The 24,546-nt window shown below is 31.6% G+C and overlaps 2 protein-coding genes across 4 annotated transcripts in view; one reads left to right on the plus strand and one right to left on the minus strand.

The window, feature by feature from the left end:
• Positions 1 to 341: 341 nt before the first annotated feature.
• The window catches only part of LOC141451282 (myotubularin-related protein 10-B), a 30,264-nt gene continuing 6,059 nt past the window's right edge, over positions 342 to 24,546 (minus strand). For both annotated transcript variants that reach the window (XM_074122551.1, XM_074122550.1), the window contains exons 8-13: positions 23,604 to 23,749; positions 4,996 to 5,142; positions 4,068 to 4,240; positions 3,634 to 3,804; positions 1,636 to 1,863; positions 342 to 1,549 (exon numbers count right to left, since the gene is read on the minus strand). In XM_074122551.1, the coding sequence (XP_073978652.1) occupies positions 1,301 to 1,549; positions 1,636 to 1,863; positions 3,634 to 3,804; positions 4,068 to 4,240; positions 4,996 to 5,142; positions 23,604 to 23,749 (1,114 nt within the window). In that variant the 3' untranslated portion in view covers positions 342 to 1,300. The remainder of the gene's footprint in view (positions 1,550 to 1,635; positions 1,864 to 3,633; positions 3,805 to 4,067; positions 4,241 to 4,995; positions 5,143 to 23,603; positions 23,750 to 24,546) is intronic.
• Positions 7,765 to 23,649, plus strand: LOC141451291 (uncharacterized). 2 transcript variants are annotated; one of them, XM_074122564.1, is made up of 2 exons: positions 7,765 to 7,923; positions 23,045 to 23,649. In XM_074122564.1, the coding sequence occupies exons 1-2, from the start codon at positions 7,885 to 7,887 to the stop codon at positions 23,447 to 23,449; spliced, it is 444 nt and encodes a 147-aa protein (XP_073978665.1). In that variant the 5' UTR covers positions 7,765 to 7,884; the 3' UTR covers positions 23,450 to 23,649. The 2 variants fall into 2 exon arrangements, with proteins under 2 accessions (XP_073978665.1, XP_073978664.1); XM_074122563.1 differs by lacking the exon at positions 7,765 to 7,923 and adding an exon at positions 9,808 to 9,964.

The following is a 24,546-nucleotide window of genomic DNA, read 5'->3' on the forward strand; positions in this document are numbered from 1 at the left end:
AAAAGTAAATAATAAAATAATAACCAAAAATAATGAGTAAAGACAGCACTAATTAATTTTTCTACCTCTATTTTGAAGCTCCGATACTGGAGTTCAGCTAGCAGAAAAATGAAAAATTCAATTCTATCATCTATGCTCGTTTATACCAGCGAGTATGAGTCACTAGTCGAAGCTTCGTTGTGCACGCTCACATAAGAATGTACTAGGTTATTCTATAAGCGCTGATGCATCACTGCTATCATCTCCGCTATCATCTATGCTCACAGCTCCGTTGTGAACGTACCCTAGTGATCGGTAATGGGGCTCAAAACCTTTCTGAAAAATGGGCATTTCTTTATTTATTTATTTTTTTTTTACCAAAATTCATGCTGGAGAAAAGATTTAGATTTTCCGAAAAGGACTATTGCTACAAAACCAATAATCAAATTTTCAAAACGTCTTGATCGAGGGATACGATCTTTAATTTTCATTTAAACAGATTTTTTCGAACTTTGTAGCAATTAAACCTTCATTTCAGATAATCCACAAAGAGAGAATCTGGAACTGAAATATTAAAAGAACTTGAAGTTAGGAAGGAAACTCCTTAAAAATTTATGCAGCGATGAAAACATGAAAAAGATAAAAAAATAAAACACCATGCGAAAATGTGGCAGAGGAGTTCCTGATCAGAGAATAGGAACGAATTTAGTAAAGCCAACTGGAAGGTTATTGTGAAATACAACTCTGTATATAATAAATAAATTTAAATATATAATAACAAGGCAAGACAATAAATTGGGCTTCTTACACTAAATGCTTTTACTTATTATTTTTAAAATCTTCAAAAGTATTACTTACTTCTAAATTAGTTGTACCATAAAATAAATTAAATTTTTATAAAAATAGCTGCAGAAGAAATTGAAATATAAAGTGCACACTTGATCCCAATCTATTAAACGTATTGAACAAAATAGCTTTTTAGTACCAAATTCTTTCGACTATTCTTTTCAATCAATAATGAAATGTTAAATTTAACAAATTATAGAGAGGTGAATAAGCATGATTGGAAGGCGAAGGTCGCTTTCATAAAAATTATTCCCAGATTTGTTGTTATTGAATTATCATTTTGGGAAACTGACCAACTTTGAAGATATAATAAAGTAAAGAAATATTAATATACAACAACTGGACTACGCTTTTTAGAAATTCTACCATTATCCAAAAAAAAGGTATGAAATTTATTTTTTACTGATGAATAATCTCATTATCCTGAAAAACTTGTACTATTTTCTTGTTCTTTTTAAATATTTGTTCAAAGATTTTAGTCCGGTACGTTGAGAATTGATTGTGAATCCAACATTATTTCTGTAGAATGAAAGCTAGTGTTCAGAGACAGCGAACTGACTAAAAGTGCGGCAGGAGGGCCAACTGGTGATGTGCCACCCGTGCTATTAGTGAATGGAAAAAATGATCCAATTTTTGACAAAGAATCTAAACCGATTACTGAATCTACTGGGCATTCTCCTTCGTTTTCCACTTGTGCGACCAGTAGTCTGCTCATCAAATCAACCTGAAATTTATATAAAAGTGAAAAGGCATCTTCAACAACTTCACAAGATAATAAATTCTATAATTTTTTTAGTTTTTATTTTTTACCTGTGGATTTCCACCGCCTCTTATTTCCAGAAGAGGAATATGTCTGAAATAACACTGTTGCCATATTTGTAGATTTGGTAAAGATGGTCTAACTCTTAGAAAATTGATTGAAGATGGTGAAGTAGTAGATGTTACAGGATTATAAAGTGGATTGAAGAAAATTGGAGCATCTTTACCAGTCAATAATTCTTCCCAAACACTACGCAATATTAAAGGATTATTTGGGTCCTGCAAAGAAAAAGGAAATATTAGTAAAAAAACCTAATTTCTTGATATCCTAAAGGTGGAATATTCTTCATTTAGTCAGTATACTTTGTGACAGGTTCGATGCTTAAGTGAAAACATCAGTTAAATTACGTATTCTGTCACTTTAAAACCTCAAGACTATTTATTTATTTTTTTTTTTTGGCACATCAACAGCTGAGGTTATTAGCGCCCGGAGCTTTTTCCAGTGCACTGCCGGCCTCCGGACAGTGTTCTCTCGTTACAGACAACACTGTCCATCACCGGACAGTGAGCTGTAAGAAGCTCCTAGGAAGAGAAAATCTAAGGGTCAGCTGCTGGATTCGAACCCGGGACCTCCGCGTGGGAGTCCAGTATGCTAACCTCATAGCTAATCCCTTCCCTTCACAAGACTATTGTATGTAAATATACGTAGAAGAATTTATATTCATTGCAGTATTTTATAGGGAGGGACCATCTTTCTGTCTGAAAAAGAACTTAGTATACAACTTCTTTTGATCTTCTACCCTACATTATTATTATTATTATTATTATTATTATTATTATTATTATTTATTTTCTGTTACAACCTCAAAGGTATACAGAGAGTGAGTTGACCTGAACTCCATACAGATAATACAAAATAAAGAGATTGCTTGATCACTTAAAACAAATAAAAATAAAAAAAACAGTAAAAACGAAGAAAAAATTACAAACATATATATAAATGAAATAACTGTACAAAATGACAATAAATTAAAGCTCGGCTCTTTCAAAATAATAAGATTTAAAAAAATTAACTTAAAATATTTCTTACTTTAAATATATTTACACAAAAAATGAAGATTTCATTTAGTATTATTATTTTTTTTTTTTTTTTTTTTTTTTGGCGCATCAACAGCTGAGGTCATTAGCGCCCGGAGCTTTTTCCAGTGCACTGCCGGCCTCCGGACAGTGTTCTCTCGTTACAGACAACACTGTCCATCACCGGACAGTGAGCTGTAAGAAGCTCCTAGGAAGAGAAAATCTAAGGGTCAGCTGCTGGATTCGAACCCGGGACCTCCGCGTGGGAGTCCAGTATGCTAACCTCATAGCTAATCCCTTCCCCCTAGTATTATTATTATTATTATTATTTTTTTTTTTTTTTTTTTTTTTTTTTTTTTTTTTTTTTTTTTTTTTTTTTGGCGCATCAACAGCTGAGGTCATTAGCGCCCGGAGCTTTTTCCAGTGCACTGCCGGCCTCCGGACAGTGTTCTCTCGTTACAGACAACACTGTCCATCACCGGACAGTGAGCTGTAAGAAGCTCCTAGGAAGAGAAAATCTAAGGGTCAGCTGCTGGATTCGAACCCGGGACCTCCGCGTGGGAGTCCAGTATGCTAACCTCATAGCTAATCCCTTCCCTTATTATTATTATTATTATTATTATTATTATTATTATTATTATTATTATTTGGTCATTTGTTTCATGATTTCATTCATCAGCAAATGAATAGTAGAGCATCAAGACATCCTATAAATTTATCACTAACTAAGGAAACAAATATTTTGAATATTTTTAGTTCGCAAAAAATTTTGCCATTGTCCCTCAATAAATCAAATATGTACCTAAATAAAATTTAAATGTTACGAAGTATATGACGGCTGTCACTGACAAGGGCAAGAAAAAGTAACTTCTAAAGGTAGGTTTCTCCTTGATTTTGCAAAAATTTAACTGTTTCTTAACAACTAATAAGTTACAAATATCTGTAGAAAAAGTTCAATTTTTTAATACATACTGTAGAAGCAATCACACGATCTCGTTCACAATCAAAGAGAAAAGTATCAAAAGTAGATACTAGAGCGGATTCCCACAACATTGTAAGATAGGTTTCAGTAAACTGAAAATATGTTGGAAACTGTTGAAGTAGCTGCCACACACAATCCAGAAAAAGGAGAAATACTGGTGACTGAAAAAATAAAATAAATCAATATTTACTTATTTTAAATAATTTTGTAAAAATTCTACTACTCAGAAATGTTGCTTTACTTAGGTTTTGTAAAATTTTAACCATTTTTAAAAGCTTCTGGCAATATTAGGTGTATTCAATTCAAAAGCATTTAAATTTACAAATTATCGCCATTTTCAAAATTTAATACCTTTACACAAAAAAGTTTACTTTTAAATATTTATTTATTTAAGGCGAAAATAAATAGAGAAATATAAATTTACCTTGTTCGATTCAGTTGAATAAACATGAGCTAATCTCGTACAAAATGGATGACCCATTATAACCCATTCTCTTTGTACTAACGATTGAAAACCATGCACAGTTCTGAAATGTGCATCAACTAGCAGCAAAGTAAGGCAAGAAATTACACAACACATATCACGCCCGTCTACTTCTGCAACAAAAAAATATGAACGGCAATTAGTTAGTTTCATAAAAAAAAAAATGTAATGATTTTGTAATTCTACATGCTACGATCAAAATAAGAAAAAAAAATCGTAATAGGCTTCTGAAACTATACTCTGGAAATGGAAAAACCCAAGATAATAGTGTAAGCGAGAGAGAAAGTTCTAAAAGGAAGTATCCCAGAGTGTGATAACCTCACAGTGGAGTTTCTCCTGGCAGAATAACCAGTAAAGGTAGCCGAAAGATGGTTCACGTCTCATAGCCATCTCTTCAGGGATCTTGGTGTCCCTGCTGGCTAATAACACCTCATCACTCATCCCTACACATATGGCCTGCAGAGATGGTCGACGTTTGCAACTATTTGGGTTTAGCGAATCAACAAAAAAGAAAACTGTAGCTCATTATCACTACCGTAATATCACATTTTACAGGTTTCAGACTCGAACATTTAAGCACAAACAATTTTAAGTGCCTCAGTCTGAACTATTTTGAATCTTTAGCTTTATTCTCTTCTAATTGGAGATCCAATCAGAAAATATCGATGACAATGAGCAAAAACACCATGGAAGCCATAATTAGCTAGCTGTTAACCATGCTCGCCTCTTACAGTTGAGGTCACTGAAGGATAATATTCTCGCCTCTATCAAACAGTGTCTTTTTTTTTTTGTCAGTTTTGAAAACATATTATAAAAATGGAGTAAACAATAAGAATGTGGCTTAGTTTAAATTTAATAATGTACATACCTTGTAATACTACAGTAACATCGCGATATAAAGTTTTAGCCGCTGCAAGTGCCTTATTTAAACATGCAGAAACAAATTGCAACCATTTCGTGTTCTCTAATATTGATAGAAAATGTTGATCTTGAATCCAAAACTGTTTTATATCCTCTGAAACAATAAAAATGAAATAGTAGTTAATCTAAAATGATGGATTAAAAGTACGAAGTGGTATACGTTTAAGACTTATTGTTGCAATTATTTATAGCACTGAAATAATGAAAAACTAATGAGCTGTAGGAGTAGAAAATATCAACTGGAACTTGAGGATTTCCAACTTGTGAATACACCTGACTCTGACTGCCACTCAGCTGATCTCTTCACCATCTTTATTTATTTACTTATTTGCCTATTTGTATACAAACACAGGCAAAATGAAGGTGGCAAAACAAAGTAAGAATAATAAAACATGTAAACATCAAAACAATATAAACTAATAAAACAAAGTACAAAAATTCATAAAATGAAAAAAAAATTAACAGAACATAAAGTTAAACTTCATAAAAGTAAAATGTGAAGTTGAAGAAAAATAAGCAAAATAAAATAAGTAACTTATGCAGATTATTAGGAATTAAGATTTTTAAGGGCATTTTTAAAAGAAGCTTTGAAAAAGTTTAATTCATAGACAAGTCTCTTGAATTCCTTAAGAAGGAGCAAAATACATGTAGTTATTGGAACAAGAAGGAGAATTGAAGAGAAGAGGTTTCCTAAAATTATGTAATGGAATAGCGAAGTTGCTAATTTTTTTTTTTTTTAAATAAAATAAATACATTTTCTTAAAACAAATATTTTTTGATGACTGATTCAATATTTCAATAAGATAAATGCCAATTTCAGACATATTTATTTATTGTGCCGAGCTTTCGAACTAGGGACTAGGCCATCTTCAGGGCTTAATTTCTATTTGATATTTTTACATGGTTATTGTTAAGTTGGTGTAACATCTGTCTTGTCTGGATATGTACAATAACCATGTAAAAATATCATATATACAATAAGCCCTGAAGATGACCTAGTCCCTAGGTCGTTAGCTCGGCTTAATAAATAAATATCATGACTGAAATTGGCATTTATTTTTTCATCCTATAGAATTTTTATTTGTAAGAAGTGCTACAGCATCTCATAGAACTGAGTTTTTTTAATTAATCATATATTGCTCAATCACCGTTGTTTTATCTAACTAAATCAATCTTATAGGAATTTTTTTTTTTTTTATAAAATTTTTAAGTTTACTTATTTTTAGTTATCTGTTTGTTTGTAACTAAAACGTATTAATATTAATTGGCTAAAACACCATTAAAATTATCTATGATCCACTTATCAGCGTTTAGTTTTTACGTTTAAATTTAATTAACAATAGTCAGACCAATAATTTTTATGGAGAAACAAGTTTTTAAATTTTAAATAAATCAACTTGTGTCGCAATTTTTTTTTTTTTTATGGTCACTTAATCTTATTTAGAATTCCAAAATAATGTCTCAAAATGCCTATTAATTTTCATTTATTGTATATTTAATTTTGGCCGATTTTTTACTGACAATTACAATATTTTCAGAGATTGTTTCGTCAAATAATGGAGAGAATTTGACGTCTGATATTAGAAAATTAATTTAATAAATTGCATTGACCAAATCCAGGGTAAGAGAGTAAAATTCTTAACAAAAACGTTAATGGGTAGATAGATAAAATTATTATCTGAACTTTAAATCTTAAGGGGCGGTTAGAAGCCCTCCTTGTTTTCTATTCTATTCTAAAGCATTAAATGAGGATTCAAATATCTAAAACATCGATATAAGCCCTTGAGTATTGGAATAGTATGCATGACATAAGGAGTAGATAAATAATCGAATTTGATAAACTGCAAACAACACTTTTATCGCTGATTTTTCTTCATAAAAATTACCATTCTTATTATGTAATGTCAAGTTCAACAGTAGGTTGTCCTTCTTTTTTTTATAACCTGAGTTGTGTTAATAAATATTTTAATATTAAATTGTATTTAATTCAATCAATGTTTGAGAGAGCTACTCTCATTTTTACCTAATATATTTTCTTTTATTTGCTTCATGTGAAAACTCGTATATTTTTTTTACTTAAAACTATTGACAAGGTGAATATGATCATTGGAGGTATCATATTAAAATGAGTATGTTGAAAATATGGACGAATAAATCCAACGATATTGGAGTAATATTGGTGGTTTTGGAATGTGACCTTCATTCCTATAATATAGAAAAAAAAACGAATAGAATTACGGATAATTTGAAGAAACGTTTTCAGTTAGTTCAGATTCCCTTCTTGGCTACTTAGTAAGTTAAAGGGACCTTGGTGTCACTGCTGCTACACGGCTTTACAATAAAGTATAAGTCTTGAAGGATTGGTCGAGTGTGGATACAGCTATTCCTTCATCTTTAACACCAATCTTCAGCACACCAAAATTAACTTCAGGCTCTATAGCAAAATTGGGTAGCCTATAAAGGGCCAATTTGGAAGGCATCGATCCGAGTAGAGCTGTAGACGACTAGTAAGAACAATTCATTAAGTCCAGACTGACAGAGAAAAAAACTGCTAATCTTCCTTTAAATGCTTTCATAATTGTTATTTTTTTTAAAAAAAGTTTAGTGATAACAGTGCTTACTCTAAATGCTTATTTGCATATTGGGGAAAACAAATACATTATGTGTATAGTGCGCAAAGTTTCCGTTGATAGCCAAACAATACCTAAATAACCTCCCCCACTATTTCTTATTAACAGCAAACGTACTTGGAACGTATATTATAAAATTATTCTAATGGACAACAATGTGATAAAAGTGCTAGAAGAAATTACATATTAGCTTATATTTTTTACATATGATGAAGATATTACTTTTGATTTTATTAATAACACAGGTATGTTTGTATTATTGATTTGGAATTTAGAATTTAATTTAAATGTTTATGGTAACTATAATGAAAATTATGCAATTAAGTTATAAGTTAAAGGCTGGTTACTTATTTTACTGTACGGGTATACCCATTTTTGTTGAGGTGAATTACTCAGGAATAGGTATCACTGATCGTGGGAAATTAATTTATTTTAACGCAAATTTAATGAGAACAATAAACTTGTACACTTTTATTTTCTAACAGCTCAAATTTTGGTGGTAATAAATATTTTGAAAAAATGTTTGAAGATTGGTATAAATGATGTAAGCCAAATTATTAAACATTTAAACTCGAGAGTAAAAAGTTTGCCAACATTTTTGTGGTTCTCTCTGCGAAAAAAAAACAACAAACAAACTTAAAAGATACATTTATTGTCCCCAATACTCGTAAAATGCAAGTTGGTTCTGCAGATACACTCATTCAGGACACTCAGGAGTTTAACTAGGTCCCTTGACTGTTGACAAAAAGAAATAAAGAAATAAATTGGTAACAATAGCGAACACTATCACAAATTTAAGACAAGGATAAAATGTCGACGTGTACGCCAGCGTTTAGATAATTAGTTTTATCAAAATAAAATTTCGTTATTTAGTGCTCAAAGGCAAGGTTTAGATGAGGATAAAATGCCGATATATACGTCAGCGTTTAGAAGTTAGGTTGGTTACTAGATAATAAAGTTTGGTGCACGCTAGGTCGGTGGTAGAATCACCGATATTCAACACAATGCATTTATCACATTTAGGTGGGAAATCAGTAAACTATACTAAAATAGCTTCATTAGAACCCTCCAAAAAATAATTTTTTTAGAAAACTTTTTAGATTTAAAGTGACAGCCAAATTTTTGCAGTCAAGGTTTAATCTTAATTAGGATTTTGAATGAACACTCAGTAGGATTAACAAATAAGCTTTCTTTTTGAGCTTCTTTGTGCCCAAATTGATCGATGAAAGCAAAATGTGAGCTGAAATGGAACCTGAACAAAATGAAGTGGATAGATATTAAGAAGCAAAAATTTCTGAACAGAGAAACTGGGAGCGTAATTATTTATCTACCAAATATACTATATATGTTAACTTGGTTCAATGGCATATAATGAAAGAACAATAAATGGATACGTTTTGCATTGGACGAACTCCAACAGAATTGAAAACAACTTTCTCTTGCCTTACTTTAATACTTCTATTAAAAATAAAGTTGACATCAACATACAATACTATTTGGAAAAAACGCCAAAAACTAAAAAATATACTAATTTTATTCTTTCTTTTAAATATATGTTATTATAACTCACAAATTAAAAATGTAAATCAGTTAACAAAAATCGTTTAAAGGAGGTTGACTAAAAAAAAAAAAAAATCAATTTAGCAAAGTCCAAAGCCCATTAAACCAATTTTGACTTAAACATTAATGTCGAAAATTCTCAGGCATTTATGTAAACCAAATATGAATTTGATATTTTTACAATTTTTCGATATTGAATTATGGTGGATACACAAATAAAATCCACACAGAACAGCACAATTTGTAAAAACCACCTCAGGGAATCCCAAAACTTTTATTTCCTATGAACAATCAAAATTGCAAATCAGCATAATTACATTTCTTTATTAAGAGAAATTAAAGCAATTAATAAATCGATAATAAAAATTAATTAACTGATAAAGGTATTATCAGCTCAAAGTTGATTTTAAAACGAATAAATGATTTTTATAAAGAATACATAAAACTTAATCTACAAATAAGTCGATAATAATTAAAAGGATTTTAAAAAAATAATATTAAAAAATATAAATACATTTGTAAAGAAATATTAAATGAATACTATGTTAATGCGTCAGAAATATTGAGCTATGAGTGGTTCGTAACGTCCATTCACAATAAGATATAAAAGTGGGATTGCTAACAAAAACTGGCAGTCGAGGTTGAGTGTTTGTTAATAAAGGTATTACATACAGGTATAAACCAACAATGTCACCAGAAATTATATTATTTCCATTACTAATTCAGGTATTATTTCTGTTTTAATTAATTTTATAACTATAAACGTTGCGCATAATTAAAATTTAGAATAAAATAAGAATAAAACAGTAGAAATATGTGTTCAACCGTAAAAACAATTATCCAATAAGGCGCAATAAGAAAGCGGCTTAGCATGTGAAGTTACCTCCAAGGTTGAACAGTCTTTGTCGCTAAGTTTTAAACTAAATTACCGGCAAAATAAATTTTAAAAAATTGAAAATAAAAGTCAATCCTCGTAATTTTTTGTTTTTATGAATCTTTTTTTTTTCTTTTAATTAATCTTTTCATTTTCCAAAAACTGGCCAACCAAAAAGTTGCGGATTTCTCAATAATAAAAAAGTGATCAAGAACACAGATTTATGCATGTAAGAAGTAAGTTAGGAGATATTAAATACTGAAAAACCGAGGATGATTTTATCTGCTAAAAATATGAGGAAAACATTTAATTTAGACAATAAATTCAACTACTTTTTTTTTAAATATCGGCACTCTCAATATCTAAAGGCTGTACTTCTTTCCATCTTACTCTATCAATGATCTTGTCCAGCCATCGCCTCTTCTTCTTCTTCTTCTACATCTCCTTCCTCCGGATGACCTCTTCTTGTCACCATTCTTCCCAGCTGTTTCAATAATTTTCTCAGCTCCTGAACAATTCATCTTCCACAGATAAACCAAATTTTATGGGACATTTTCCTCTAACAGACTCCCATGAGTCGCTCTCAACTTCTTTTTCAGCTTGTAGGTTAGCTTCCATATAAATAAAATCATTTCCAAAGTGTTCTTTACACACAATCGGGTCAAAGCAGCCAGCTTTCTTACTAATTCTCTGCACTAGCCAGAAAACAGTTTATTTTTACAGCCAAAAACCGAGTTCTTATTATTTTTATAGTGACTCAATTCTTTCTGCGATATTATTGGAAAAAGATTTTTGAAGGGTAAATCTAATTTCTCCCATTAAACTTTAAAAATAATTCTTGTTTAAAAAAGTTTTAAAATATAAAAGAAAAACCTTCATTTTAGGAAGGATACATCAATCATTGAAACATAAATTATTTTAAGTACTTTTCATAATGTGTGGTTTTTGAATAATAAAATAGAATATCGTGTGCGAATTCTTTGAAACCTTTTTTTAATGTGTTCGCCAATAAACTAAAGATTTTTTTAATTAAAAAAAAAAATTATAGCAAAAGGAGAAAGAAATATGTTACGGACGTTAACTAATATATTTCTGTTTATCGTGTAATGTATTAAAATAATCGATCTGAATCTACACAAATCGAATACTGAAGATATATTTTTAAACAAGCATTGCAAAGTTATGTAATTCATAAGCACAAGCCAATGTCTAATTCATAATTCTTACTAGAAATGAATCTCTACAATTAAAACTATCTTAAAGAATAAGGGAACAGTCATTAGTTCAAGACGACCCTACGATTACAGTTGGTCTAACAACAAAATACAAAGAAACAAAACTATCCTTCTACCGCCATATGCTTTGCAGCTACCTACAAAAGAAATCCAGTGTACTCATCATCATTTATATTTAAATAAGTATTTATTTTAAAAATAAATAATTCAATGAACGTTAGTCATGCAAGATAACCCATCCTGGGAACACCAATTCAATGTTATTTTTTTAGCCTTGAGATTCTGTAATTTACATAAAATATATTCCAAGAGTTAAAGAAATATTGCTTAGAAAGAATGTTAGTGAGCATTTAAAAAGATAAAAGAAAAAAAATATATGTTATTTTAACTACATAACCAAAACATTAGATAAGTATTAAAAGATTCTTCTTCCGGTTGATGTAATATCTTTTTTTTGAAATAGGATACTGTTCTACTTCCTTCTTTGATATTTCCAAATCGTGACTTATCAATCAATTATCCGTGTAGTCCACAATTTCTACTTAATAGTGCCGAGAGAGAGGAATAATTAGTAAAAAAAAAAAGTTCAACGCACTGTTATCCTCCATAATTGATCTTATAAAATAATTCAGATCTAATCAATATTATAAATCTGATTACTTCATGCAATAATCAATGATCATTCACTTTCTCAACTTAAGATTTAATGTCGCAACTGCGAACTGCAAGTCCTCGTTAAGCCCATGTTAATAAGTTTTCTTAGCAAATGTGTGAAATTTTCATTGGCTACGGACTGTAGCCTTAAACTTACGAAGATAAGCTCAAATTTAATTTTTTTTTAAAAAAAACCGAACACAATTTAGCAAGGTTAGACTGTGATTAAATTAATAGTACAAAAGAAAATTTTAATTATCATTTTGAATTTCTAATTATTTAAATTTTTCATCGCCCAAAACTTAGAACTTAGCGCTTTACTTTATTACCACACTCAAAAATAAATAAAAATAAAAAAGTTATTCTAAGAATGAGTTCTTAGATTATGCTAATTTTATAACGTTGGGTATTTCCCGCAGAAACACACGTTTTAAAGCTTCTCTGAGTGCCAAAAAGTGGTATTTAGAACATTCTTCTCCTGCTCTCATTCATCTCAAAAACGTTTAAACTTCAAGAAGTTTAAACTTGGAAACAGCTCTAACCGATTTTATTTAACACACAGATCTACAACTTTTTCTTAAAATATTTTGTAAAGAAAATTTTTGTAATAGATATAATTTGGATGATGGTTGGGTTCCCCTCTAATGTTTTATTTCTAGTTCTATTCACAAATATATCAAGCGTACAGTATTATTGAGAAATTAAACGCTTGGCTAAATTTGTAAATTTGAAGAAAAACGCTAAACTAAAAGGGTAAATTTCCTGAAGGTATATCAGTTATAGCTTCAAATCTTTCCACTTTCCTTGGAAAACTGTTACAATTGGTTTCATTGAAGAGGGTTTTTCTGATGGCATTCTTCTAAGACGACATTTTTTGCTTTTAAAGGATGGTGCAATATACCACAATAAGCAGAAAAAAATTAAATAAATTTGGAGAAATTATGTAAGATAGAACATTGAGAATGGTATTGAGACATAAAACTGGTCAATAGATTTTTAGATTTGGTAAATCCCATATCTATCAACGACACTAAGTATACTTGTTGATTATACGCACTGGGTTGGAAAGCAATAGAGTTAGTTTCTCTACCCAGAAACCTAACTTGAGATTTATTACACAAGCAAAATGCGAGCTAGGACTGACAACCGAGGTAAACAAGGCCACTACATCAGTAATGGAATTGAGAGCTGTAGCCCTGGAGACTATCGCTACCAGATACCTGTCACCCCCCCTGGACGCATATATATACAGTTGGCTCGGCTTCTTCAGCCAATAACAATGCAGGCGCAGGGGTTTACTCCATTATCGGCACAGCTTCTAAGCCGGTGGGTAGCGACCAATTTCGATGGCGAGATCAGGGCCATCCTTCTTGCCCTCTCTCTGGTGAGCAACAGAGCTGAACGCAACCTGGTAATCCTGGTCGATTCTAGAGCAGCAATCTCTGCACTGAATGGAGACCTTGAAGTGATGCACCCGGATGTGATCAAATGCCTCATACAATCAGTAAAGCGGAGTCGGAAGGAAAAGAAATAATATTTCAGTGGATCCCCAGCCATTACGGATTGTACGGCAATGAGAGGGCGGACGCATTAGCGCGAGAAGGCTCAGTGAAGGCCCAGCCGGTGAATGACCTGACTTTCCACTCTGCGAAAAGGATCACGCAAAGCCACTACAAAGCAATTCGAAATGAGAAAAACTCCCAAGCTGCAGTAGGGAAACGATGGGAAGGTTTACTTAACCATAATATCCCACCTGACCTGAGGAGAGACGTGGCAGTTGCATGTTTTCGATTGGCAACCGGACATGACTACCTTCCTAAGCATCTGCATAGAATTGGTGTGTTTGACTATCGTCTATGCAGACAAGAAGAAATGGATGCCGAGCACCTCGAGGAGTGTTCTGCTTTGGCGGCGCTCGGGAGTCGGCTAAAGACCTTAATCAATATAACCGGGCAGCGATGCTCTATTGGGTTGCGCGTGGTCTAGTGGCCGCAAGGCTGGAGACCGGCGTAGGTTAAAAAAAAGAAGTATACTTGTTGATTATACTTGTCCATACAGGTTCCTATGGGTGGTACCAGAATTTTACATATGATATTGATCATATAAATCAAATTCGTAAGGTCATTTTAAGGTAATCTGTATTCCATTATTCACATTAAGCTAAGTAGCGCTTTTCCAAAAACAATATACCTATTTTTTATAACTAATTTTTTCTTAACTTTCAATTTCCAGTTCTGATTTTTAAAAATCTTTAACTTGATAAAGTGTTAGAACCGTTCACTACAGACTAATGTCATTTCTACAATTCGTTGAACAATTTTTTGAACGAAATCTTCGTAAACTTTTAATTGACCATAATGGAGTGCGCGTATCCGCGAACTTGTATGTATGGCGAGTTTGTTACAAAAGGAGAGAGAGTAGGTTAGCCGATGATATATTTTTCTTAATCAGGAGCCTCAAAACATATTTTCTAATTGTTTTTTAACTTTAATGGCCCTATTTCATGCAATCAAATCTAAGTGTACCATCTTATTGTAGACAATAATTCTTGGTATTTAGAGAAAGTTTTAATTAATCACAACAAGAAGTGAATTGCTCGTTCTCCCCACTCTTCTGTTATCAACAAATTCTTCAGAGCAAACCTAATTAAAGAGCTTAAGGTAAAAGCAGATTGATTCATCTTTCATTCTTAATTTGCTCCTGTTCTATCGTTTCTAGCAGTGTAGGGCTGTCTACAGCGATTCCTGCAATTTTCCCTCACCAAAACCAACAGTCGCCTTTATATTACATATTATGGAATGGATATTAAAGACTCATGATTTAATACCTCTTTTAGGGGTCTCATTCAAGTTCTTCCTTAGCCTTTCTCTAGAAGAAATCCATCTTAAGAGAGCTAACTGGACTTCTCGCTGCTCCTAAGCGATGCAACGTCTTCTTCTGATGTGGCTTAGAATTGTTGGCTCAAGGACCGCGTTTTCTACTTTTTCGTGCAACACACCCGGGATATCCGCTTTCCTTAACTGCAAAAAGCTTGGAAGTCTCCTTAGTCTCCTTTCCTTCTACAATTAATTTTTTGGAAAGCTGCCTCTCAAAACAAAATGAAGATTCTGAGTACTTCAATTAGGATCCCATCCTGATCATTTTATAACTTGCACTCAGTAATTCTTCCTTTTTCCAGGATACTTGATTAAGCATTGTTAGATGGACTAACGTAAATGATATGGTTTCGTAATTATGGCAGTCTCTCTTATTTGTCTGATCTTCATTGCCTTTAGTATTTTTTTACCTTTCCACTTAACGTTAAAGATATGCTCCACGAAACTGTTCTTCAGCGCTCTCCAAGAATTTCATCATTTCCGGGGAGATGTATTACCACTGTTTTACAAAGTTTAAATGAGAAAAGTGGGGAGAAAGTGAAGATTCAACATAGAAAACATAAAAATTCAGAAGAATCAATCCATTGTTCTAACTTAAATTCTCAAATTTATAAAAAAAACTGAGTTTAATCACCTATTGTGATTCGCCGTAACGATTAATAGGTGGTGAAACCATAATAATTAATAGCATTTTAGACACACACACACACACAAAAAAAGTAGTTAAAAAAGGAATTTGTATACGTTAGCCACATAGTCAATGTTCAAGAACGAGGTAGGACAAATAGCATACAACATAAGAAAGACAGCTTTCGGCTTAGTCATTTTCAGGACATCTAAGGCTGACGTTTGTTTCACACTCATGCATCAAGGGTCAACATAAATGCAACATATTGCGCACTGGTTTCTTCTTAAAATTATTATTATTATTTTTTTTAATGATTTAAGGCACGTCAACATCTAGGGTTATTGGCGACCGGAGCTTTTTTCAGTGCACTGCCGGCCTCCGGACAGTGTTCTCTCGTTACAGACAACACTGTACATCATCGGACAGTGAGCTGTAAGAAGCTCCTAGGAAGAGAAAATCTATGGGTCAGCAGCTGGATTCGAACCCGGGACCTCTGCGTGGGAGTCCAGCACGCTAACCGCAGAGCTAATCCCTTCCTTCTTCTTCTTCTTATTATTATTAATATTATTATTATTTTTTTTTTTTAGCGCATCAACAGCTGAGGTTATTAGCGTCCGGAGCTTTTTCCAGTGCACTGCCGGCCTCCGGACGGTGTTCTCTCGTTACAGACAACACTGTCCATCACCGGACAGTGAGCTGTAAGAAGCTCCTAGGAAGAGAAAATCTAAGGGTCAGCTGCTGGATTCGAACCCGGGACCTCCGCGTGGGAGTCCAGTATGCTAACCTCATAGCTAATCCCTTCCCTTATTATTATTATTATTATTATTATTTTTTTTTTTTTTTTTTTTTTTTTTTTTTTTGGCGCATCAACAGCTGAGGTCATTAGCGCCCGGAGCTTTTTCCAGTGCACTGCCGGCCTCCGGACAGTGTTCTCTCGTTACAGACAACACTGTCCATCACCGGACAGTGAGCTGTAAGAAGCTCCTAGGAAGAGAAAATCTAAGGGTCAGCTGCTGGATTCGAACCCGGGACCTCCGCGTGGGAGTCCAGTATGCTAACCTCATAGCTAATCCCTTCCCTATTATTATTATTATTATTATTATTATTATTATTATTATTATTAGTCTGCAATGGTCATAGCAAATGATTTCACCAGTGAACACCATTAAAAAAAAAGAAAGTACATTATCTAAATAATATGTATGTAACAATAGATCACAAAGTATCGGAACACAAATAAAAAATTAACAAGATTAGCCTAACCAAAATTCAGGTTTTTTTAAAAAAAATATTTATTGTCAGCAAACCGTTCCCAAATAAATGAATTTTGCGAGAGTATTAAAAAATATTTTATTTTTGTCTTATGCAAACTGGTTTATTATAATTATTACAAACTTAATATGTTGTGACTGTAATAGCTACGTCAAACCAATTTAAAAAAACGTTACCCGTACAATATATTTTAATTAAAAACAACTGCAAAGAGGAAACGATAAGTTTTTATGAGTAACTTTTAAAATTGTGTATTAGTTGTTTACAAAATAAAATTAAAATAACTAACTAAAAGAATGACGAATCCTAAAATTTACAAGGGCATAAGTTCAAAATAGAATTAGTAAATTCTTCTACATGACCAACTATTATTCACAATATTGGTCCAAATGACTTTTATTTAGACTAGATAAATCTCTACTAAGGGTAAAATAAATAAATTTAAAAGCTAGTTACAATCCTGCTCGTCGCTTGAAGCAGAAATGGCCTAGGGACTCACTGATATAAACCACAGAGAAGGAGATTACTCTATCAAGACTTTCAAGTGAACTTAACCAGTAACAACAAATTTACTGATACAACTCTGTTGTTGTTGTAAATATTTCTAATAAAGTGAAAAAAAAAGCTAGTTAGCGTCATTAAAAATAACATTACAATTTAGTTTTCGTACTTTTTCTCTAAATTAATTTTAACCTATCATTCATCCTACTCAATTAGCTACATAAAAACTCACACATTTTTTAAATCGTCTCAATAGTTTAATAGTTCTAGATTCAAGCTGAATGCTTTCACTATTCTCATACAGCTTTAGATCAGATTATACAACTATCTGAAAGCTATGGCAACCGTTATTCAACAAATAACTCGCAACAGGTCTCTCTCCATTTTATTTTTTCCATAAGTACCATCATTAAATATTCTTTGATGATAACAATATTATTAAATGCTGAGATGAATATATATACAGGGTGTATACGGAGGAGTGGTCGAAACTTCGGGAGGTGATTCAGCAGCTCAAATGCAACAAAAAATATTCTCTTCACTTTGGCCTGATTCTTAATAGTGTCCAAGATATTTGCATTTTTAACTTTTCCGACCATACTCGCGTTTTTCACCATAAAAACGGCCGTAACATTTCTATCCTTTATCCTACAACAAATCTGCTTATTCCAAACGAAAGAGCATTAAATTTCCTATAAATCTGCTCAATATAGAGCCTTTTACTTTAATGTCTAAAAAAATCGCTCTCGATGATTTTTGTTAAATTTTTCAACTGCATTCTTTCAATGATTAATGAATCAAGGAGTCATATAATTTCAGAGAAAGTTGCGCATTTATTGAGCTTCAAGACCATATGAATTTTTTTGGTTTTTAACAAAACCCTACCTCCGAACAGAGGGGTGTAAATGCAGAAAACTGGGATTTGCGTAACCGACTTTTCACCACTAATTTACTCAAATGTAAATTTTTGGAGAAGGAACAAAAAGAAAAGTAACCATTTTAGTTTTTAACAATTATTATTTAATAAAACGGAAGTAAAAAATAAAGTAGCAATAAAACGCAGTAGTTGACTATAATTGTTTATGCAACTTATAGTAATGACATAATGGAGGTTTTTTTTCATCAAAATTAATTAATAATAATTCAAAAATAAAATGATCATTTTCTTTTTGTTCGTTCTCCAAAAATTGATTAGTTTTGAATTATTATTAATTAACTTTGATGAAAAAAAAACCTCCATTATGTCGTTAAAATATGTTGCACAAACAATTGCAGTCAAGAATCTAAAAATTTGCCACAATTCTTTCCCACTTCCTTGTTTGAATAGTTCGAACGATTTTTGTAGCAATTTTAACTAGGCATCTGCCTATTGTACTTTTTCAATTCTGTGTTTTATTGCTACTTTATTTTTTACTTCCGTTTTAAAAATAATAATTGTTCTAAACTAAAATGGTTACTAAAATGGTAAAAATTGATATTTGAGTAAATTAGTAATGAAAAGTCAGTTCGCAAAATCCCAGTTTTCTGCATTTACACCCCTCTGTTCGGGGTAGGGTTTTATTAACACCCAAAAAAATCCATATGATCTTGAAGCTCAATAAATGCGCAACTTTTTCTGAAATTATGTGATTCCTTGATTCATTAACCATTGAGAAAATGCAGTTGAAAATTTTAACAAAAATCATCGAGAACGAAATTTTTAGTCATTAAAGTAAAAATGTAATTGTTATTAGAATCGTTTTGAGGCTTTGTACCAAGCAAATTTATAGGAAATTTAATGCTCTTTCGTTTGTTATAAGCAGATTTGTTATGGGATAAAGGATAGAAAAGTTACGGCCGTTTTTATGGAGAAAAACGCGAGTATGGTGGGAAAAGTTAAAAATGCAAATATCTTGGACACTATTAAGAATCAGGCCAAAGTGAAGAGAATATTTTTTGTTGCATTTGAGCTGCTGAATCACCTCCCGAAGTTTCGACCACTCCTCCGTATACACCCTGTATATAAAAAAGTATTCCTTTTGAAATTTCAAATTTGAGTTAACACTGAAATTAATTTTAATTTTTAATAGAAAACATTAAATTTATAACATAAATTCAAGGTAAAATACGATATTACATTAAATTTATTTTTAGTAGTTTTTAGATAAGACAAAAATTTATAAATTGCAAACTTGTTTATGGATTTTTTTAAAATAAATAAATAAATGCATAAAAACATTTATGGATTGTTTATGATGTATTGTTAACTCAAATGGTTGTAAACTCAACCTCTACATTCATTTTTTTTTTTTTTATTATATTTATATTTTCTTTAAGTTTTAAGCTCCCAATGTTTTTGGAATGTAATCGTGAATGTAAATGAATAGTATATTCTACTTTTTGAACAAAGAAATATTCATAATGATGATCTAGAATTCTAGGAATATCAAAGCAGATGGCGGTAGAAGTATAGTTTTGTTATTAGACCAACTATGATCGTAGGGTCGCCTTGAACTAATGACTATTCCCTTATCCCTACAGGATAGTTTTAACATACTCTCTAATCTATATATTTCCTGGGTCTACTAGAGTTTATGCCTAATTTTGGTACTTCCTTGATTAGCAGGATAATATTCTCGTTTATTATTAATTTATCTTTCTTTCTGCGGTCCATCCATTTTTTTTGTCTCTTAAAAGCAACTCTTTAGCACGCCTGGATTTTCTTATCTACAAAATCCTTTGTTTCCTCAAGAATATTAACTTCTTTTAAACTAATAGTTATCCTACGGCACCAAGCCTTAATTGTTAATCTTATCTTAAAGCTGAAAAAGTATTCACGATTTTCATGTGAATCGTTGTAATCCATCTTATCTAACATTCAATCCTTCAACCATCTGAATGCTTTAGCAACCGTTGCCCTCCGAACAAAACGTAAATTTATCAGAAGAAAGAAAAAAACATATTTTTCATAAATATAACCTAATTTCTAAATTGCTTACTCGCTACAATTTGACGCTGCTCGAGTGAAAGCAGTAGCAAATAAATGAATTATGCCACAATATTGGAAGGCTTAGTTGGGAGCCATTCAGAATTTAGCCCCTTTGAAGACACTTTAGCAACAGGAAATATTGATTTAACGGGAACTTCTCTTACTGTAAAATTACCATAAAAGGAAGTAATTTTATTTCATTTTCCTCTATAATATCAGACATAAATTCATTTCTCGAATTCAGTGAACTTCTGCGGGCAATTAACAAAGTTTCATCGTAAATCAATAAATAACAGTAACTCGAAAAAAATTCATAATCGACAATAAAACTTTTATATTATATTATTAGTAATTGTTGTTTTCCCCACAATTCAAGGACATTAAATGTTTTTAAATTGCTATAAATAACTTTTAATATACTTAAAGCATTTAAAAAAAATTAAATAGATTCCGTTGTGACACTCTCATAAGATTTTTTTTTACACCACAATTTACATAATATGTACATTTTTTATGACACCATTTTGTGCGAAAAAATCCTCAAAGTATGCTAAACGCCATCTCAGTAAAGTGGCATTTTTTCAAAATTTGAAATTTTCTTTCTATATTTAATTAAAATTAATGTTACACGAAAGATAAGACCGCTCTTTTACACTCAAATAACATCTTTCCCAAAAAATATTTTCCTGGAAAAGAGCTATAAATAAAAATCTCCTCATATGTTCAATGAGCTAACCAACTTTAAAAACAATCCTAACAATTGGAGCCGTTTGCGAGAAAATTCCTAAAATAAAATTTGTCATAGTGTTACTTTCGGAAGACTGATTTTGACCTAAATGTAAACTATTCAGATCGGAATATATTAAATGCGGAGGTAGAGTGAGTGGAAAATAAAATTATGCATAAATAAAATCCCAGAATGATAACTGACCTTCAAGGTACAATTTTGATATTTAAAGAAAAGAATAATTTGGAAAGACTAGAAAATAAAAATAATAATGAAAATACTACTAGCACTGTTATCTGTTATTGGTCCAACCTTAACCTTATTGGCATAAGTTCTAGAAGGTTAAGTTGATTGACACAAGGCTCCTCTCATTAAAATTATTCAATGTAATAAATTTTGTATTCAGTTAATCACTTTCCCAGCTTATGCATTTCTTGAAATGAGCCATTTCTATTTGATGAACAAACTTCTTTTAAGATGATACGATCATTAAATAAAGAAAGCGTTTCCAAATGATCATTAATTTTCATAAAATAAATTTTTTTTAATAAAACAAATTTTTATTTGTAGCCACAAAGAAGTAAATAAATTTCACGAGCAATTATCCTAGGTGAAAAACGTTGTTGTTAAATAAAGAAACTCCATTTTACTTTCCCCTAAGATAGTTCGGCTATCGTTATGACTTTCGATTTTGAGTCGTTAAAAACATGTCAAGAGGCTTCTAAATACTCTATATTATTATATGCCAACAAAATTGCACTCTAAGGAATACGGAGAAAATAAAAATTGTGCGGAAAAAATTTGTTTTTTGACCTTAGAATGCAAACACCTATATAAGAAGAATAGAGACGATCGGTGAAACTGAAGTAATTCAGTTTCAAATTGCGCCCGGAATATGTTTAATAAACTTAGGTACAAGCCAAGTGGCAAGTGACAAGGATTTGGTACTCTAATTTGTTCATTTGGATTTGAACTAGTGCTCACATTGGTCGAAGCCATAAAACTGAATAATAAATTGGCAGAGACAGTTGGGGAGATGCTGAGGCCCTTCAATCGAGAGAATAAATAAAATCTAGCTTATGTTTTGGGCAATTGTCCATACAATATGACTCCTGGTTACAAGAAGCCACCATAAATTGAAACACTCTCTGATCTTTGATATGCTGAAGGAAATAGTAAGGTATATTTATTACGATGTAGTTCACTGTGTTGACACAGAGGATCAATGCATTATGCTGAAACGACATTGTGGTTTTTCCGGAGAGTAAAGAAGTCTTTATAACGTTTTAGACTAATAACCCGGCTCAGGTGGAAAAAGAAAAGTTCCGCGAAGAGTATGGAGTGAGCGTCAGTTCTTTTCTATACTGTTAATACTGTTGGATTGTGGATCAGAATTCATTGAACCAATTTCCAACAGGGCTACCGAATACTTAGAGAAACTGAAGGGTCCACTCTTCTGGTCCTACAAATTTGCTGAGCCCGTCATTATAGATTGTTTGTAAATCGTGCACCACTACTTATATGGTTTTATTTTTTATATTAAAAACATTTGTGCTTAATTTGTCAATAGATATAAAACCAGCGTATACATTATCAACACATATACTATCCCCACCAATATTTTAATTAGACACTAAAATGTAAATATACAAGTAAAATTAACAACCATTTACAATGAAAATGAAAAACTTTTTAAAACTTTTAACCGTTAAGAGACCTACATGCAACAGTGATGCCAACAACTAAAGTTCGTCTTTACGAATTTCTCGTTTTTTGTTCACTTTGAAATATTCAATGTATCGATGACTGTGTTTACGGTACTACATTTTTCAAAGTCTTGATTCATGATTTACTGTCAAACACATGTTTCAATTAAATATAAATTAACATAATTAACAAACGAAATTATGTAATCGAAATATGGATTGCAAAAAAAATAAAAATCTTTGAATCCACCTAAAACTAAAAACCTAAAAAGTAGTCAAGACATTCCTGAATGCTCAACTTTAATTTTCTTCATCTTTTTTTTTTTTTTTAAATGTTTACTAATACTTTTTTTGATGTGTTACAGGTGACGATGGGAAGTATATCAATAAGTAACATTAATGGCAAAAGAGATATATATATTAATAATCAAAAAGTTGACTTAAATGAAGCCAAAGTTATCGAAAAAACAGACGACTATACAGTATACCAACCTAAAGAAGATGAAGACACCACTATAGTAATCGGCAAAGATGGAGGCGTAATGATTAGTAGCAATGGTTCGGTGCAAGTATCAACACAAGGATCTAACATGTCACCAGCAGAAAAAAAACAATTTCAGCAAAAAATGCAGGCATTTCATCAGAAAATGGACCAACAACGACAAGAAATGACAAATAAATTATCACATTTAAAAGATAAAATAAATGAAAGAGTGAAAAATTCATTATCAAACATGTACCGCGGTCAATTTTTTGAAGATATGTTTTGAAGTGAAAATAAAAATTCACTCCGCCACAAAATTAATTAATACAAATTAATTTTATTAAACTGTAATTTTATAGCAATTTTCAGCTATACTTTAATTAACTTAACAATTTGCTTCATCAAATAAGTATTATATCAAAATTGTTCAATGGACTTACCAGGTGTACATAGTTCTCTCAATTTATTGTAACTGAAATGAATTTCCCGTGGAGAAGGAAGATCTTTGGTTAAATCTAACACAATTGGTTGAGCTAACCTTGGATGGCTTTTTCTTACTGATTCAAGCATTATATTCTCTTGTACCCTAAAAATAAATATTTAAATGTACTAATTGTAAAACACAAATTCTTGTTAATTATTGTTCAATTATTTTTGTACAAATTCCATAAACTGCTTTAAAAAAAAGTTTTTTATGTTGTTGCAGAAATAGCGATACCGAATTTACAAAGCATGGTTTAATTTCAGTGACTTCATTCATCAAGCCTTTTTTTTCGTGATTCTGACCGGTACTCAGATAGTGTGTTGACACTGGACATTAAACTTCACAAATTTCTTAATTCCAACTGATTAATTCAATCTCTGAAAATGTATGATAATCCGATACCGATCCGAGTTACAAAAAATACGACTGCTATCGTGATCCCATTATTAAGTTGGTTAATTATTAACTTTAACTACTCTCCACAAAGCTAAATTACACACGTAAAGAACTTTAGAAGAGATGTTGCACCTTCATTAAATAATTTTTCTTGAGTAATTGAGTCAAGTAATAGAATAAGAAGACGCCACGGTAGCCGAACGGTTAGAGGCGAGACCTGTAAAGCTAATATGTATTGTGGTACTGGGTTCGATTCCCGGTCTTAGGCCTTGCATTTTATTTAATGGTTAATAAAAGAAATTTACAGTAAAATATGTTTGCTAGTCGCCTCCGTCCACGACACCTAACTGGTAGTTGGACGTAAAGCCCGCTTGAAAAAATAGGCAATTATTTTGCTTTAGAATAAGATCCCATAATTAGTAAAGTAAAGTAAGTAAAGTAATTGCCTATTTTTTCAGGCGGGGCTTTACGTCCAACTACCAGTTAGGTGTCGTGGACGGAGG

Source organism: Rhodnius prolixus, unplaced genomic scaffold (assembly GCF_049639745.1).
Source record: "Rhodnius prolixus isolate KJV_2025 unplaced genomic scaffold, Rpr scaffold_8, whole genome shotgun sequence".
Lineage (NCBI taxonomy): Eukaryota > Metazoa > Arthropoda > Insecta > Hemiptera > Reduviidae > Rhodnius > Rhodnius prolixus.

Coding starts and splice junctions, on each gene's coding strand:
- LOC141451291 (XM_074122564.1), top strand. CDS start 7,885: ATGATGAAGATATTACTTTTGATTTTATTAATAACACAG. Junction 7,924..23,044: donor TGATTTTATTAATAACACAG/GTATGTTTGTAT, acceptor GATGTGTTACAG/GTGACGATGGGAAGTATATC.